Consider the following 17,339-nt stretch of genomic DNA (forward strand, 5'->3'; position numbering starts at 1 on the left):
TTTTCTCCAGTGCTTTAGTGTATTGCATTATAAATTAATTAGATCTTATCTGTCCTTCTTGTGATAACATTCGGCCCATGAGGTGCAGATGAATTGCCGTTGGAAGCGATCCCATAATTGGCCTTTTCGGTCACCAAGATCAGACTATTTCAACCAGTGCAACATTTCCTTTCAATTATTTTGCCAAACCCCATTTGAAAGTTATTATTGAGGCCGCTTCCACCTCCTATTCAGATGCCCGATTATCCTTGCGACAGTAATGCCTCATTATTCCCTCTGGTTCTTTGTTCAATCGCCTTAAATCTGTGGAGGCTCGGCCACTGACAGGATGGTTTTGAACACCTCAGCTCTGAAAGGGGGGGAGGGGGGGGGGGACCACCGCTTCCAGTTTGATGTCTCCGAGAATTCCCGGCTTGGGCTGCGATTAAAACAACCCTTCCTCAAAGAGGAGGAGTGACATGCTGCGTCGCCATTGCAACCGGCCTCTGCCTCGAGGCTGTGGGCCAGCGCACAGAGCCACTGGCTTTGGACGTCGCGGCCCCGCCGGGACAACCCAGGTGGTGGTGGGCGGGGCAAACGCCCGCGGGCAGCAGGCGGGGCCCGGGAGCCCGGTGCCCAGTGGTTCGGCTGGAGTCAGACCCGCCTTCCTCCCGCAAACTCAGCCCAGTTCCTCTGTAAAGATGGCGGGATCGGCTGCAAAGAGGGACAGCCTAGTAAGTGCGGGGCACGGGCGAGAGATGCGTTCGATCGGCGGCGGCGGCGGACTCGGTCTCACTCCCAGGATGAAGCCCTCGTTTGGCCGAGTGGGACCGAGGCGCGGGATCTTCCCCGGGGGAGCGCGCCCGCGAGCCGAGCCCCGGGCATCCAAGAGCCGCTCTCACCCCCTTGTTCAATCCAGGCTGACTCCGACTCCTTGTCCTGCACGATCGCCTTGGATTTGAACCTGCTGTCGACCATTCTGGGAGATCGATTTGCGAGTTGACTCAATTCGGGCTCACCTGAGGCTCCCGATGACTCGGCTCGCGGGGTTTTTGGGGCGTTCGGGCCACTCCGGGAGTGACTCCGGCTTCCAGTCCCGGAGGCCGATTTACTTCGGGATTGATACAGGCTCCCATTCCAGATTTTGGTTTCGGAAATGGGAGCCGCTCTGCTTTCGATACCTTTTCCTGTAGCTTCTGCAGTTTAAGATTTTGCTCCAGTTAAACCCATGTGTGAGAATCTCCGTTAAACTCGTTCTCTCTCGACTCCAGCGCAGAATATTTGTCATTGGTGAAATCCCATCGATTGTGGAGGATCCATGTTTGATCCGATCACTCACTCTCCTTGCAAATCCCTGCTGGAGTTGTGTGCATGGATCCCAAGCACTGGCCCAACCTAATATTGAAACGTACCTTGCATTTGAAGAGACTATTTGGATGCTATAATGTATGATAATCTTCCATTTCATTCTTAGATAGTGGATGGACATCATCTAAACCACTCACTAACTACTCCAGACTCTGAAGATGTACCGCGCTTGGTAAAAAAAACTGCCATTCTTTGGCATTTAAATAACTTTCTAAATGTTGTATCTATTACCTTATTTTATTGCTGATTGATGTGTGCCTTTCTGCTGGGCTGTGACACTGACAAGGACCAATCCCTTACTCTCTTTAAGACTGTTCCTTTTTGTGGTACTATAAAAGGAGGAATGAGACCAGGAAAGAAGATCATTGTGATGGGTATAGTGGATCCCAACCCAGCAAGGTATTGATCAATAAATACTTCTGTATTCACTGATGCCAAATTCAGAATGGTTTCAACAAGGCCAGAATGATGCAACTCATTAACAATTAAATACATGTTTTATATGTTTGTTTGGAGAGGAAAATTGTAAAAATAGCTATCAAAAAGAGGCAATTTCAATACTGATATTGGAGAAATAATATAAGAATGCACATCATTCTGATTTGAAAAATGTTTGGTGTCTAACATAGGCTGTTACAAGGCAAGTGACAAAACAGATTTCAGTGCAAATTGTGCTTTTTCTTTTGCAAGGAATAAGTGCAAATTTGTTTAGGTCTGTTTTTAATAAAAGAATCATTGCCAACTTGTCGGATTAATTTTATGAAATTGAAATGAATTGGGAATGATCTAATGTATGAATTATCCAGAAAGCTAATTTCTTTGGAAATTATGCAGTGTTACATAATAAAAATGCAGACTAGTATTGTCGGTGGGAAACATTCAAGTTCAGTCATTTGACCTTTAACAGTCCTGGAGTGTTATTAATACATAATGTCCATACACTGAGCTATGACTATAATATTGTGGTTATATTACAGTTCAGAAGAATGTTTTGCTTTAACTTGTTAATTTAGACATGCTAAAATTTCATCACTTGTTTCAATTATCATATAGAATATCTAAGTTCTATTGCTTGTTCTTAAATCCCTCAATGGCCTTACTGCCTTATCTCCGCAACTGCAAACTTCCGAGGTTTCAATTTTCATTCAGTTTCAGCACAATCTTTCTTGCACAACCTTGATTTTAGTTGTTCAACCATTGGCAACTATAACTTCTACTTTAATAAGTCCCAAATTTCAGAATTCACACCATAAATCTTCCTGCCTACTGTTTTGAAATAAAAAAGTATTTTTAATTTACCATTTTGATAAAGGTTTTGGTAAACTGCTGTTATAAACCCATACATAGCAGGATATCAGGTTTTGCTTGTGAGGCCATAACACATTAAAGGCAAATTTTTGTTCTCGATGTAGAAACAAAAGAACAGTTCTTCTGCTGGTGATTAAAATAGCTGATTATCTGTACCCAAGACCAAACGCTTTCTTTCATTTTGGTACCAGGCACAGTCTTCGGCTGGAAAGCTACCCTCACCACACTGATTGTCAAATTACTTATTGATGTTGATCTAAATTACTCAGGATTTTTTCGTCATTAAAAATACTGTTTTAAAAAAGAAATCGCTTGAACCAAAAGTTACATGTAAAAAAAAAGTTGAAACTCACACAGAAACAATCAACTTTAAAATTACTTAAGTCAAAATAAAGATTTACCTTCTCGACTGCTCATTTCTCCCATTGAACCCAGTTAACTTGGTGTGAGTTTAGCAGCGGATTCCCCCACCTGTGAACAGGGGAATTGCAGTGATTTGCATTGTTCACAGTAGTTTAGGTTCTGAGAGCAGAAAACTGTGTCACAGCTTCCACTCCTGAATGGCCTAGTTATGGACATTACTGCAGCCAATTTTGTCACACATCTTGGTGTACAACTTGCTCTTCATTTAGAGGCTTCAGTAGGTTAAGGAGTTTCTATTTTCTGATTGTAGATTTTTCTTCTTATTCCTGTTGAAGCTTTGAAATCAGTCTGGGCTGTGGAGACACTGATGTGTCACCAGCCGATGTTGCCATTGAGCTTCAGGCAAGATTTCCTGATCAGCATTTTGTCAGAAATGCTTTCGTTTCTGGAGAATGGGGAGAAGAAGAAACATCCATTCCCTACTTTCCCTTCATCCCAGACCAGCCATTTAGGGTGAGTAGCAATTTTGGTTAAATCAGGGAAATCTGTGTGTGATTCTGGCCTCAGTATTCAAAGGGAACTAATGCTGGTGGGGAGAGCTAGTTACAGAGATGACACAAGACCTGAAAAGTTATATCTCACAGAAATGATTAAATCGGGCATGATTCTTTTTTTTCTGGAGAAGATAAACTTGAGATCTGATCTATTAAATCATTCTAAAATAATAAAAGGTTGATAGTGTTGGTGCAGAGAAAGCAAATCCATTATAGGGAAGACCAGACCAGTATTTGAACCAACAATAAATTTAGTAAGGTATTCAAGAGAAATTTATTTACGTAAAGTGGCAATGTGGAATTCATACTGCAAACATCAGCTGAACAGTGTCCTCCTGAGGGAGGACAGTAGATGTTAAACAAGAAAGCCTGCAGATGTGCTGAAGAAACTCAGCAGATCTTGCAGCATCCATAGGAAGCGAAGATATATAACCAACCAACATTTTGGGCCTGAATCCTTTGTCAAGGTCTGAGCAAAAAGCAGACAGGCACCTGAATAAAAAGGGGAGAGGAAGAGGGAAGAAGGGGCAGCATTTTTTGTCTTTTGCCCTCCCACCCATATGGCCTGTACTCCTCTCCCTTTCTCCTTCCTCCCTCTCTCCCCCATCTTTTTATTCATGTCCCTGCCTGCTTTTTGCTCATGTTGAAGGGCTCAAGCCCAAAATGTTGGGTATACAGTATATCTTTGCTTCCTATGGATTCTGCGTGACCTACAGCAGTTCTCCAGTACTTTTGTCTATTGGAGGACAGTTGATTCATGATGCTGAAAACATTACCACTATTGCAGGGACACATTACCCAAGAGTTTGCTGAGCTCATCGGAGGAGCTGATGGCTCAATTCATAATTGATGCTTGTAACTATGAAGGTGGTAGCAGCAGTTGGAGCTTTTACAACAGCACTCAGAGCTTGAGTAGCACCTGCTTGTCCTGCAGTGGAAGTAGAAATATTCGCTGTCTGATGCTGCTTAATGTTTAGGTTTGCTATTGTTGAAATGGAGTTGGCTATCACTATCACACTGGAGCAGGCTCCATGCAAGTTCTTGTGTAAAATGGAGCTGAACTCATGACATGGATCTTAACATTAAGCTCAGGTTTTTGGATATTGTGCCATTACCCTTTCTCCATAGGTAGCCGTGCATATTCCTCACCTGAATGTCTTGGTGCAAAACTTGTGTGTAGCTTCATTGGAAGACACCTGCTGTTTTCCACAATTAAAACACAAAATGCTGGAGATACTCAGCAAGTCAGACCTGTGGGAAGCAAAACAGAATTAATGTTTCTGGTCAAAGTCCCTTTGTCAGAGTTGGAAATAAGACAAAAGAACCTTGACAGGTTAAAGGGAAGGTGGGAGAAAGGATGTCTCTAACCAGGTAAAAGCAGGGTTGAACTGTAAATCTGGTCACTGAGTGAATGGGAGCAGTTAGAGAGCAAGTACATGCACAAAGATTGTGGGAGTTGCAAACCGTAGACAATCTGCAGGTGTCTTATCCTTTACCTTGCTGCAGTCCTGATAACTCACCATGTGCTGGACTGACTTACAAATATGAGGTGGAATGATAGTGTTGCCTCCTTGCTGTTTAATAGATTGGTCTGGATTTATGGCCAATTAGTTATCTGAAAAGCATAAGGATGGTGTGGATAGTAAGGATATGTGCAAAACAAAGAGGTGACTTGTGATGAGTATTAATTACGGTTTGTCAGTCCCATCATTGTGGCTTCTGCAGCAATAATAATTAAGCGGTGTCTTAATAAAGCAGCCTCTGTCTTCAAAGATCCCCACCACCAGGCCATTCCCTCTTCATTCTGCTACCATCAGGAAAAAGATAAAGGAGCATAAAGGCGAGCACTCAGCGGCACAAGGACAGCTTCTTCACCGCTGCCATCAGATTCCTGAAGAATCAATGAACCCACGACACTTTTCGTGCACTATTATTTTTATTTATTGTTATAAAAGTGGTTTATATGAATGTTTGCACGAATTAATGAAGCCACAAAACACCGAATTTCATGACTTGTTCATAACAATAAATTTTGATTCTGATAATTACAAGGAGTCTCTGCTTGTTTTCTTAGCCAGTGGAAGCACACAGCTTCTGCCAGTCTGCTATTGTGTGTCACCTTCTTTGGCAAAAGAGGAGAGGGTGTTGGCATATGAGCTATTGTGCTTTTTTCAGGTGAATAGCTGGCATAACAAAATCAGTAAAATTATTGTTTAGTGAGTAGGTGATTGAGGGTGTGGTGAAACATATGAATGTCATGTTCTTGATAAAATGTCAGATGCAGTGAGTAGTGTGTGAGACAATGTGTCATACAACACAAGACCTGCAAATAATGTTCTTTTCTGTGAAATGCTGCAGGTGTGAAGACAGATAATGTTGGAAATGCTCAGTAGAATAGGCAGGATCTCTGGAGAACATAACAGTTGATATTATTTGGTCCATAACATTTCACCAAAACTATGAAAAGTCATAAATCTAATGTGTTTGAACTTGTAGAGAATGGGGTGTGGTGGAAAAAATATCAGTAATGGGAAGATAAGGAAAATGAACAATATATGTGGTGTGTTGATGGCAGAGGGAGGGTGCTGAATGATAGTTAATCACAGTTAACCTGTCTGGAGGAGATACATATAGGAGAAGAATGATAGCGGAGATAAAAAAAAACAATTGAAATTGTGGAGTGCAGACTGGAAAAGCAAAACACAGTCTGTACTGTAAAAGTGAAATGTAAGTCAAGAATTTGCAAATATTCAGGTCAGCTAGCATTTGTGGAAAGAGAAACAGAATTAATGTTTCACGTCAATGATCTTTTGCCAGAACTGGCCAAGTCCAATACAAATCCGAAAGGTATCTAAAATTGTTCAATTTAATATCAAGAACTGGGAGTTGTAGTCAAAAGCTGAGGTTCCTTGAGGTTATATTGGGCTTCACTGATTTAGTGTAAGCGGCCAAAATCAGAAATGAGCATGAAGGGAGAATTAAATTGATAGGCAACTTGAAGATCAAGTTGCTGACTGATTTCTAGCAGTGTTTTGCTCTTTGATTATTGTTTCATTCATTCATTGTGAGGCTGTATGCTTACATTTGAATAAGATTTTCATGAAGTTCTGTACCACACAAATCACTTTGGCTGCACAAGACTCTTAGACAAGCTTAAGGATGAAAGAAAAAGAGCGAGTTAGGAGGTAGTAGGGAGGATTTCGGTTTTTTTTAGGTAGATATAGATTGGCACAACATCATGGGCTAAAGGTCTTGTACTGTGCTGTAATGTTCTATGTTCTAAAAAGAGTCAATTCAGTATTTCAGAAGGTCAAAGTTACAAACAATGTTTTGAACATTGTAACTTTTGTCAGCTGTGGCTTAATGGGTGGTATGCACTCTCATCTCAGTCATAATCAAATTTTTTAAATATTAAATTAACATTTTGAATTTTATTTAAAGCACAGTAGAAGCCGATTCTAGCCATTTAACCCCAATTTTAGCCCCAAATTAACCAACAGCCCTGTAGGTTTTGGAGGGTGGGATTAAACTGGAGCACCCAGACAAAACCCATGGAGACATGGGGAGAATGAACAAACTCCTTACAGACAGTGTCGGATTCGAATCTGGGTCGCTAGTGCTGTAATAACGTCACACAAACCATATGCTTATCGTGCCACCCAAGTTCAGCTGCAGTTTCATGTACAGAATCAAGGCTGATATTCGGTTAGTGCTACACCATAAACTGTCATCTTTAGAGGATAGTTCAAATTAAGGCCCTGTCTGCACTTGTATGTGGAGTTGAAAGGTTTCATGGTATGTATTTTATAAGGTGTTAAAACAATGACATTTGGAAGTACATGTTGGCTGCATTATACTACTGCAATCCAAAATATTTAACTGGATATAAAGCTCTTATTTATAAAAGAAGTGGAATGTGCAATAGAAATATAAGGTTTTATTTTCTGGTTACTGTTAACCACTTTCTTGTTGTCTGCATCTAAAATTGAGACAATATAGGTTATAGCATTCAGTTGCTTGTAACTGAGACCTACAAACATTGTCAAATTTAACTTAATACGATAAATACAATAAGTTCCTTTCCTTACTTAAGGTGTCTGATTCACTCTTGAAAGAAAGTTGTGTGATAACAACACTTCTTAATAACTTGCGAACCACATTTCCATAATGTGTATAAATGAAAGGAATATGAGATTCCAAAAACTAGAAAATAACTAAAATTTTCAGACATTGAATGGATTATTAATCATGTCTTGCAGTTCATCTTCAAATATTGCCTATTCAAAATATTGAAACAATATTAAAATCAAATTAAAAAGTATATCTTTATTTTATTCCTGTCAACCAGGTGGTCCTTGGAATGTGGAGAGATGCAAGTTCCAAATATTGCATTTAGTTAAAATTCTAAAATTGAAGTTGGCTTATAACATAGAAACAGGAGTTGGAACTGCTTCGGAGAAAATTGACTCCACAAGAACAAGTGCATTCAACTTCTAATTTTTTATAATAATTTTTAATATAGCTTAATACAGGGACATTATCAAATAAATTGATGATGAACCAGCTAAGATGTTAGAGGAGATGTCTAAAATTGTGATTAAAGAGAGATTTTAAGGAGAATCTTAAATGAGAAAGAAGTAGAAAAATTATGGAAGAAATTCCAAAGCTTAGGACCCTGCCAATAGAAGATATAACAGTCACACACTGCCAAGTGCATGTGGGTTGAACCAGCCAATTTAGTGGGTCCGTAGCGGGTAATCTGCTGGTGTGAAAGGTCCCAACTGGGCAGGGTAAGTAAAGATCAACCGGGCTCTGACTTTTGGTGGGGGTAGTACCAGAGCCCGTCCGAAGTTAACTCATTAATCACTCTGATGTGAATGGTTTACATGACTTACCGGGTACCATTGGTGATGGTGTGTGCTTGCATCATTCTGGCAGTTATATTTCACAGTCAATGATGATGTCAGAGTGCGTCTGACCACACTGTGAAATAGAACTGCAGTCGGCAGGGCTGTCAGTATGTAATATGTTACTCGCGACATCACCACTGGAGGCGAGACCCCCCCTCCCCCCCCACTAAAATCCTGGGTTCCCAATGAACCAGGTAAATTAGGGTGCAGTGGGAAAGGCTCCCTGGATGCAGCATACCCAGTAAGTTTATCCACTTCCTAGGAGGGTTGGTGGTGTGAAAGGGTCTATACAGTTTATGTCAGGGTAAATGGAATGTATAGCCCTTTTTACACAGCTGTTAAAAGCCAGGAATTAACTGCCTTTTAACTGCTTCACCTCCCTGTACAAATGCAACAAAGATGGGATGGAGGGTCATTTTTATCCCATGTGTGATAGTACCAAGATATGTAGTATCAGAACTGATGCGTTTCACAGCAACTCCTTTTTAAAAGGGTTAATGGTGTAATGCCTCCTTTTGGCTTGCTTATGTAAAAGCATTTCTTGGTTCAGTGTAAACAACCCAAGCTGCTTTTAACAAGCCAATTAAGTAGGTTTTCTGTATAAAAAGGCCTATAGATTTACAAATGGATAAGAACCAAAATTATAGGATTGGAAGTAGCCCATTTGAAGAGAACTTCACATAATTAAGGACAACAACACTGATTATTTTCAAATTACTTTACATTTTACACTCTTTTGATTTTTAAACTGTTTATTCATAATGCTGGTGTATTAGTATGATTAGTACAGTCAGTACGAATTGGAAACCTTAATTATGGCCAGAATATGTCCCACAGATTTATTGTCAGAGTACATACATAACATCATATGCAATCCTGAGATTCTTTCTCCTGTTGGCGGGGCAGAAATACGACTAATTGGTAGTGCAAAAAAAAGTACACCGTGTAAACAAAGAACTGGTGATGAATGTAAACAAACTGTGCAATACAGAGAGAACAAAAAGAAAAGATCAATGAAGTGTACAAGTAAGAGCCCTTAAATGAGCCTCTGATTGAGTTTGTCGTTGAGGTGTCTGATGGTGGAGGGGTAGCAGCTGTTCCTGAACCTGGTGGTGTGAGTCTTGTGGTACCTTTTCCTCTTTCCTGATGGCAGTAGCAAGAACAGAGCGTGTCCTGGGTGATGTGGCTCCTTGATGATTGCTGCTGCACTGCGACCGCAGCATTCGCTGTTGACGTTCTCGATGGTGGGGAGGGTTTTACATGTGATCTCGTGGGCTGTGTCCACTACCTTTTGCAGGGCTTTATGCTCAGAGGTCTTCGTGTCCCCATACCAGACCATGATGCAGCTGGTCAGCACACTTTCCACCACACATCTGTAGAAATTTTCCAGAGTTTCTGATGTCATCAAACCTCTGCAGACTCCTGAGGAAATAAAGGTGCTGACATGCTTTCTTCACGATGCCATTTATGTGTTGGGTCCAGGAAAGATCCTCCGAGATAGTGACTCGCAAGAACTTATTTGCTCACCCTCTCCACCTCTGAACCCCCAATGATCACTGGATTGTACACAGCTGATTTTTCCTTCCTGAAATCAACAATTAGCTCCTTGGTTTTGGTGACATTGAGTGTGAGGTTGTTGTTGGTACACTATTCAGCCAAGTTTTCAATCTCTCTCCTGTTTGCTGAATCACCACCTCTTTTTATATAACCCACTACAGTGGTATTGTCAGTGAATTTGTAGATGGTGTTATTGTCATACCGAACTACACAGTCATAGGTGCATAACGCGTAGACCAGTGGGTTAAGAACGCAGCCCTGTGGTACTCTGGTGCTGGGTGGAATGGATCATTGATGATTGCTGCTGCTGCTCTCCTATGGCAGCATTCCCTGTAGATGTGCTCAGTAGTGGGGAGAGTTTTGCCTGTGATGTTCTGGGCTGTGTTCACTACCTTTTGGAGGGCTTTACCCTCAGGGGTATTGGTCTAAAATGAACACTGAGAGTCATATGTGTCAGCAAACTTGCAAAAAATGTCCTTTAATTTCAGGCAGTTACTGGAATTGGTGTTAATATAACCCACAAAAACCTTGCGTGTCAGCTAGCATGGGAGGATTAAGTAACGTTGCAGACTCACTGTCACCATTGCATGCTGTAAATCCACCATTTAATGCAGTACTCATTTTACATGAGTAAAATCCAAGTGATGGGGATTAATCCTTAATCATATCATGGCTGTCTTTGAAACTGTAGAATTCAAAAAGTACTTTTGTAGAAAGAAATTGCTGATCAAGGACAGGTGGTTCTTATTTTTAGATCTTTGAAAATGGTCGGTGATAGCAGAGGTGGTTGTGCATAGAAAGGATGCGTGTATTTTTGTCTCTTTTGAACACATTACTGTATACCAGCCATTCTCAATGCTCCCTCTCCCCAGGGGCCACAGCACATTCAAGAGGGGCATGGACTGAATCCTTAAAAAGGAGGCACCAAGTTGTATAGGAGGCATTGAATAGATAAAACGTTTTTTGGGGAACTAGAGGACTTTGCTGCAAGGCTTTGCTGTATAGTTTCCAAGCAATGCAAGATTTTTTTTCAAGATTTGAGGTATTTGGAGACTGCCTAGAAAGTTCTTGGTCTTGGTAAATGCAAAGATTAACAATGTTTTTAGAGCATTCTTTGCTTCAACATGATTATGTTTGACTGACATAGAACCAGTTTTGGCTCGGAATACCCTTCCATGTGGTTTTCCTCCTTTATTCTATTGCCTTGGATTCCTGGAAATTAGCATGCAGGCTGAAAAGTGTTGCTTTGTATTTCTCGTGATGGGTAGCTTTGTGGAAGGTATGTATTGTTCATATTTTCCATAAAATTTAAGCCAACATTTGAGCTAACCCTTTAAAGATGTGCTTTTGTTTTCTAATAGTTTTTTTGTTGCTTTCAGAAAGAATTATATGAGTTTCTCTGCGAAAAACAAAGTGCCGGTAGTATTCAGAGGAATACTTATTGTATAGTTTAATTACATCTCTGCAAAACTCTTCTCTACCGATGTGTTTGATTAGTTTGAAAACAGTGTCAAATGAAAGCACAAGGCCAAGCAAGCTGAAACAACATTAAGAAACCGAATATAAAGAGAAGAAAGAGAAATCCTTGGATTACTTCAAGACCCTTCGAGATAATTTCCAGAAAAAGCTTACGTTCAAACAGGTTCTGGAGCCACACAGAAATTAGAAAAGGCTCTTCTTGCATCATACAAGATAAGTGAATTGATTCCTAAAAGTGGAAATGCTCATAATGTTGCTGAGTCACTTATTTTGCCTGCAGTGTCCATAATAATATTTAACGTCACATTCTGGAATGGAAACGAGCTGGTGGAAGAAATGTTGTTTGCCAGAAGGATTAAAAAAGATACTGAGGAACTGACTATTTTCAAAGAAGAAATACATTAACGAGAACAGTATTCCTTTTGAAAACATAGTTGCCTGTACAACTGATAGCGCTGTTTCAATGGTTGGATGACACAGAGGTTTCAATCCACGCCTGAAAAATGTTATATCTTTAGTCTACTGTTCATTGCATCATTCATAGGGAGCACTGTGGCTAAAGCTTAGGAGGACATTTAAATGCTTTGCTTTCAATGGTTATAAGGACTGTAAACTTTATAAAATCACATCCCTTTCAAGACCGTCTGTTCCAGGAGCTGTGTTAAGAAAGTGGGAAGCATTTCCAAACATTGCTGCTGCATCCTGAGGTGAGGTGGCTGTCTAAAGGAAATTGTCTTCATCATTTTGTTGTACTCTGAGACAAGATTGTTTCCTTTCTTTCTCATAATGATCATGGAGGAAAAACTCTGATACAAAGGCAGACATATTTTATTCTGCAATATATTTGACAAACTCAATTTATTGAACGAGACCTTACAGAAGGAACACAATACCCTCATTGCTATTGAGGAAGCCAGTGTTTCTTTCCTTAAAAAGATAGAAGTTTACTGGAGTAATATCAGACGTTTGGAATTTTTACAATGTCTAAATCTGAACACAAACCCAGAGGCACGAAAGACAGTGGACATTGCTGTTTATGTGAAACACCTGAAGCAATACACATAGATCTGCAGGAAAGAATTAATAATCTGTAAAACCTCAATATCCCTTATTGGACATTAAATCCATTTGAGGAACATCCACCAACGTTGACATAGAAATTCAAGAGAGATTGATTGTTCTTCAGGATGATATAATTTCACACCATAAATTCAATCAATTTAAAAAAGATTTTTGGGTTAAGAATGATCTGCCAACCAGATTACCAAAACTATGGGAAAAGGCTGAAATATTTTTTATTGCTGTTCCCTCGACATATTTAGTTGAATGTGGATTCAGCAAGGTATAGACTTGATTTCACAAGAGGGGACCTTCGATTATCGCCATCCAATTTGGAACCTGACATCAAAAATTATGCACAGGAACATCAAGCTTGAGGATGTCACTAAAATTTTCATTTTACAATAATAATTTTTTTAAGCTCTTTTTATGAAGTTTTCACATGCTTAAGGTTTCTTAATGACTTGTATATAAACCATTGCTCTCTAGGAATTTTTAAAAACATTCCTGGAATATATATGTTCATGTTTTCTTCTTTCCTACATGTTCTTTTTCTGAAATCACAAGCCACAGTTATGCTCAGACTAAGAGCTTTGTTTTCTTTTCACCTTGCATAATATAAATTTTTTAATATGTTTTTAATGTAGTCCGTAGGAGAGAAGCACAGAAGAAACTGACTAACAATATTCCAGTGTATTCATTTTTTTCATATGAGAGATGAGATGACAATTTGTAGATGTGTTCCTGGTGAAAAAGGAATACCAGCATACTTGTCATTGCAGTGTGCTCATAAATGAATATCAAGTGAGGTCTCCTTCCCTCCACTCCCATCTTTGCCACCCCCCCCTCAACAAACTCCTCACAAAATATCACTTCATGTCATGTTGTTCAAGGCTTGTAGCATTGTGTAGACCCAACCCAACACCACCACCACCCCCACCCCCTCCTCCACAAGCTCTTTGTGGCAAAGCCTTGAAGGAGTACCAGCAGCCAGTTAATTACCATCAATATGTCACTGCCAAATGCATGGCAAAGCATGTGTTTGATCCCAGGCTGGTTGGTGCTGTGGCTGCTATAATTTCCTGCAAGCTGTGATTGATGCTCAGTTAATTGTTAATTTTAAAATATTTGATTGCTAGATTTTTGGCATCTCGGGCAAAACAATTATACATGCCATTGGTCATGGAATTGTTATGATCTCATAGAATAGCAAGCTGGACAATCTTGAGGGGCATGGAGCTCCAGGAAGCACGGTGGGAGTATCTTCTTCAGGTGGACGGAAGCCATTCGGTAAGGTGGCTTCCAACTTTGATGGGGTGTGGGGTGGTTAATGTATGCTGACCTTTCTGGTAAAACCCAGATCTCAAATGAATCTTAAAAAATGGTTGAATGTAATATTTTCTGTACTTAATGTTCTGGTGAATATATCATACTGTAGCTGTTTTGTTAATAAGACTTTATTAAAGGCTCTTTATTTATTTTCACAACTGCAGCTTGAGATACACTGCGAATACCAACGCTTCCGTATATTCATCGACGGACATCGTCTCTTTGATTTTCAGCATCGTGTTGAAAACTTTTCAGCAATTAATGAAATAAAAATTATTGGTGACTTGCAACTGACCAAGCTTGGTTAAGGGCTGCTGGAATTCTCAGGAGGAAACGTGAACTTTCTGCTGTTAGGTTAAAAGACATGATATCATGCATGTGAGACATAACCAACTGTCTCAGTGTTGGTCTCCATAGTTGTGAGAAAAGAAGAATCAAATTGTAGTTTGCCATTGGCAATTAATTGATGCAGGCAATTTAGGGAAGCAATTGGAAATGCTTACAGCAGTAAACAAAATAAAGTTTTTAATGGTTCTGGGCTGCAAGGAAGATGCATTCTAGTTTCGGTTTCACGTGTCCAGAACATGAATTCAAATACATGGGAGGGAGGGGGGTGCAGGGCATTGACTACACTATTTTGTGCTGTTGACACCTTGCACTCGTTATATATTTCCGCACTGAAATGACTGCACAAATAATTAACAGATATATATTTTAAAGAAAGAACGAACAGTCAGGGTATTGTTTAGATTGTAAATTACATTCTTTAATTTGTTGTAACATGGATGGTGTATTTTGTGCTATGTGATGCCATGTATTTATAACTTTTTAGTCTTAATGAATTATTAGGTATTATCTGTAGGGTCTGTTAACAAATGAATGCACCAGATGTTTAGAATGTTTGTGTAAATGAGAAATATATTTCTAGAAACCTCTAGAGGTAGAGTACCCCTTATCTGAAATGCATGGGACCAGAAGTGTTTCAGATTTTGGAATCATGTGTTTAGAGTAACTAAGCAGCACACTAACATCAGCAGAATACCTGTATCAGATGTTAAACAACAACCAAAGGCAGACTTTCAGTCTCCACCTATGATGCTGTGCTTTGAGCAAAAGGTTGGAGTGCACTGTATTTTATTTTTTTCAATGCAATAATGTTACCGGTCATGTTACTTTCAAACATGGCATTTTAGATGGAGATGAGTTTCAGATTTCACATGAAAATATTGTTTTGTACTTAGCAAAAAAAAAACTTGATCTTAGCTGACAAAAGAAGATAAATGCAGCACCAAATACTAGACTTCGGCTAGATGGCTTTTTTAAACGTTTCCTCCAGTCATCACAGTGAGAAATGCACGTGGGTCCAATGGTGATGATGGTTGGCAACAAACTGGCGCCAACAGAGCATCAAAGCCCCACATAGGCAAACGAGGCTAGGTGTGGAATTTTCCACTTGTGCCGTCATGTCGGCACTCAAAAGGTTTTGGATTTTGGAGCTTTTCAGATAAGGGGTACTCGACCTTTAGGTAAGTTATTAATGATTTTATGGATTACAAGCAATAAATGTAGGTATCCCTTTTAATGGATTAAAAAATCATGTAAGATACAATACATAATGCTATTCATAGACCTTATCTTTCTAGAAATATATTTTAATTTATGCTTCAATATGCTTTGGATTTATTCCACTAAATTGTAAGCCGAATGGAGAAAAACACTTGCTATTAATGCAATAGATTGTACTACCTGTATAACTAAAATAATATTCCAATAAATAAAATTTTCTTAAAAGAACACTAAATTGAAAGGAAGACTGGAATATCTGATATTTTATGTTTTCATTTATAAAAGGAAAAGGTTCCATTATTGTCAAGTAATATTACATTTAGAATTTAACATACATGAAATTCTTTAACTTTGTCTACCATAAGGCAGACAGTCACCATTAAGTCCAGCACCCCTCACAGAAACCTACAGTACCTGAGATGAGTGTCTTAGATAAGGTGTCTTTATTAATCAGTTGCTATTATTTAGCAATATGACTAAGTATGCAAATCAAACATGGAGAACTGGTAGATCGAATTGGAGAAATCATTTATGACTAAATCATTTGGATCAGAGTAATGATTATAGAAATTATGCCAGAAGATGGCAAATTTACATCTTGAAACTTGCTTTCCAGATATTTATGTTTTGTCCTTAGAATAAATATTTTGGCATTTGTTTTTTTTTAAATTCTGGGCTCAGACAATCGAAGGTGATAATGCAAGCTTGCAGAGATCTGGAATGGGAGAAGACCAGCTGCTTGTGCCCAACAAAGAAACAATAATCGCACAGAGTGTTTTGAAAGTCACAGTAAGAATCCTGCATTTGTTAAAATACATTTTTCTCAAATTCTGCTGTATAATTGACTGTATATCTGTATATTTGGCTGGCATACAAAAGCATATGTTGATTTCAGTAAGTCATTAATGAAACCTATCAGAAATATCAGTATGGAAACACCTATATTAAGGTTATCTCATCCTGATTATTTTTCCATATTTAAATAACAGGAAAGTATAACTCAATTGTTACATTATCCACTGCCTCCTTGCTTTTTTTCTATACTTCTGTAACACTGCAATGTATTGGTAGGTACTTCAAAATTTGTATCAATGTATAGAAATGTAACTCACTATAATTTATCAAAGTTGCCTTTCAAAATGTAATGCTGTAATGAATGTGGTGCCCTTAATTTTGTTAAGATCAATTGATAGCACAATTAAAAATAAATTTGTAATTTACTCATTTTTTTTCCGGCATTTTTCCCTTTCATTTTCTTTTCCCTTTGCAACTTAGAAAATGAAAGCTTCAACAAATGCCTTCATATAGCTTTGTTCATAATGGAACATATACCCTGGGGATGTTTTGTCATTTTTTTCATCATCACTCAGGATGACCCATCCCTTAATAAGCCAGGTTTGGGTCTATGTTAAGATCGTGAATTTTAACCATACCATAGAGTTGTGACATGAGTATACCATTTAAGTTGACATTCTTGAATGTTTACTGCTCTATTCCAAGTCTTTTCGATGAGACATGACACTGAGGTGATCTCTTTGAACTGAATGGAAAGGATCCAATGATTAATTCTAAGATGTGCACAGATATCGTTGCTGGGCAACTCTGAATCAGCATCACTGAATTAGATGATTCAATGTTTATGATACTGCTGTTAACTGGAGCTTGCTATGTACAAACTGGCGTTCCTTGGGCTACGTTAAAAAAAGTTTCCTTCAGCTAATGCTGATATGGTAGAACAATTTAAGCATTACAAGTACATATTTTGTTCTCCTATTTAATATGTTTGAAAAATGGTCAGAGACACCTCTAATGTTAGACTAGCATCATATTGTCAATGTTTTTTTATATTTTATTTTTGATTTTCCAA

At 39.0% G+C, this 17,339-nt stretch overlaps 1 protein-coding gene across 8 annotated transcripts; it reads left to right on the forward strand.

Moving 5' to 3' along the window:
* The first annotated feature begins 437 nt into the window (after positions 1–437).
* LOC138760724 (galectin-related protein-like) lies at positions 438–16,663 on the forward strand. Of its 8 annotated transcripts, none has more exons than XR_011355830.1 (6): positions 444–713; positions 1,454–1,519; positions 1,658–1,746; positions 3,354–3,531; positions 11,537–12,225; positions 14,071–14,158. XR_011355830.1 is itself a non-coding variant. In XM_069931732.1 (6 exons), the coding sequence occupies exons 1-6, from the start codon at positions 459–461 to the stop codon at positions 14,073–14,075; spliced, it is 678 nt and encodes a 225-aa protein (XP_069787833.1). In that variant the 5' UTR covers positions 444–458; the 3' UTR covers positions 14,076–14,145. The 8 variants fall into 8 exon arrangements, 7 of the variants coding, with proteins under 7 accessions (XP_069787827.1, XP_069787828.1, XP_069787829.1 ...); XM_069931732.1 differs by lacking the exon at positions 11,537–12,225 and adding an exon at positions 13,783–13,867 and having other exon boundaries at positions 14,071–14,145; XM_069931726.1 differs by lacking the exons at positions 11,537–12,225; positions 14,071–14,158 and adding an exon at positions 5,328–6,069 and having other exon boundaries at positions 438–713.
* The last annotated feature ends 676 nt before the right edge of the window (positions 16,664–17,339 follow it).

The sequence above is a fragment of the Narcine bancroftii genome, chromosome 4 (genome assembly GCF_036971445.1).
Source record: "Narcine bancroftii isolate sNarBan1 chromosome 4, sNarBan1.hap1, whole genome shotgun sequence".
Classification (NCBI taxonomy): Eukaryota; Metazoa; Chordata; class Chondrichthyes; order Torpediniformes; family Narcinidae; genus Narcine; species Narcine bancroftii.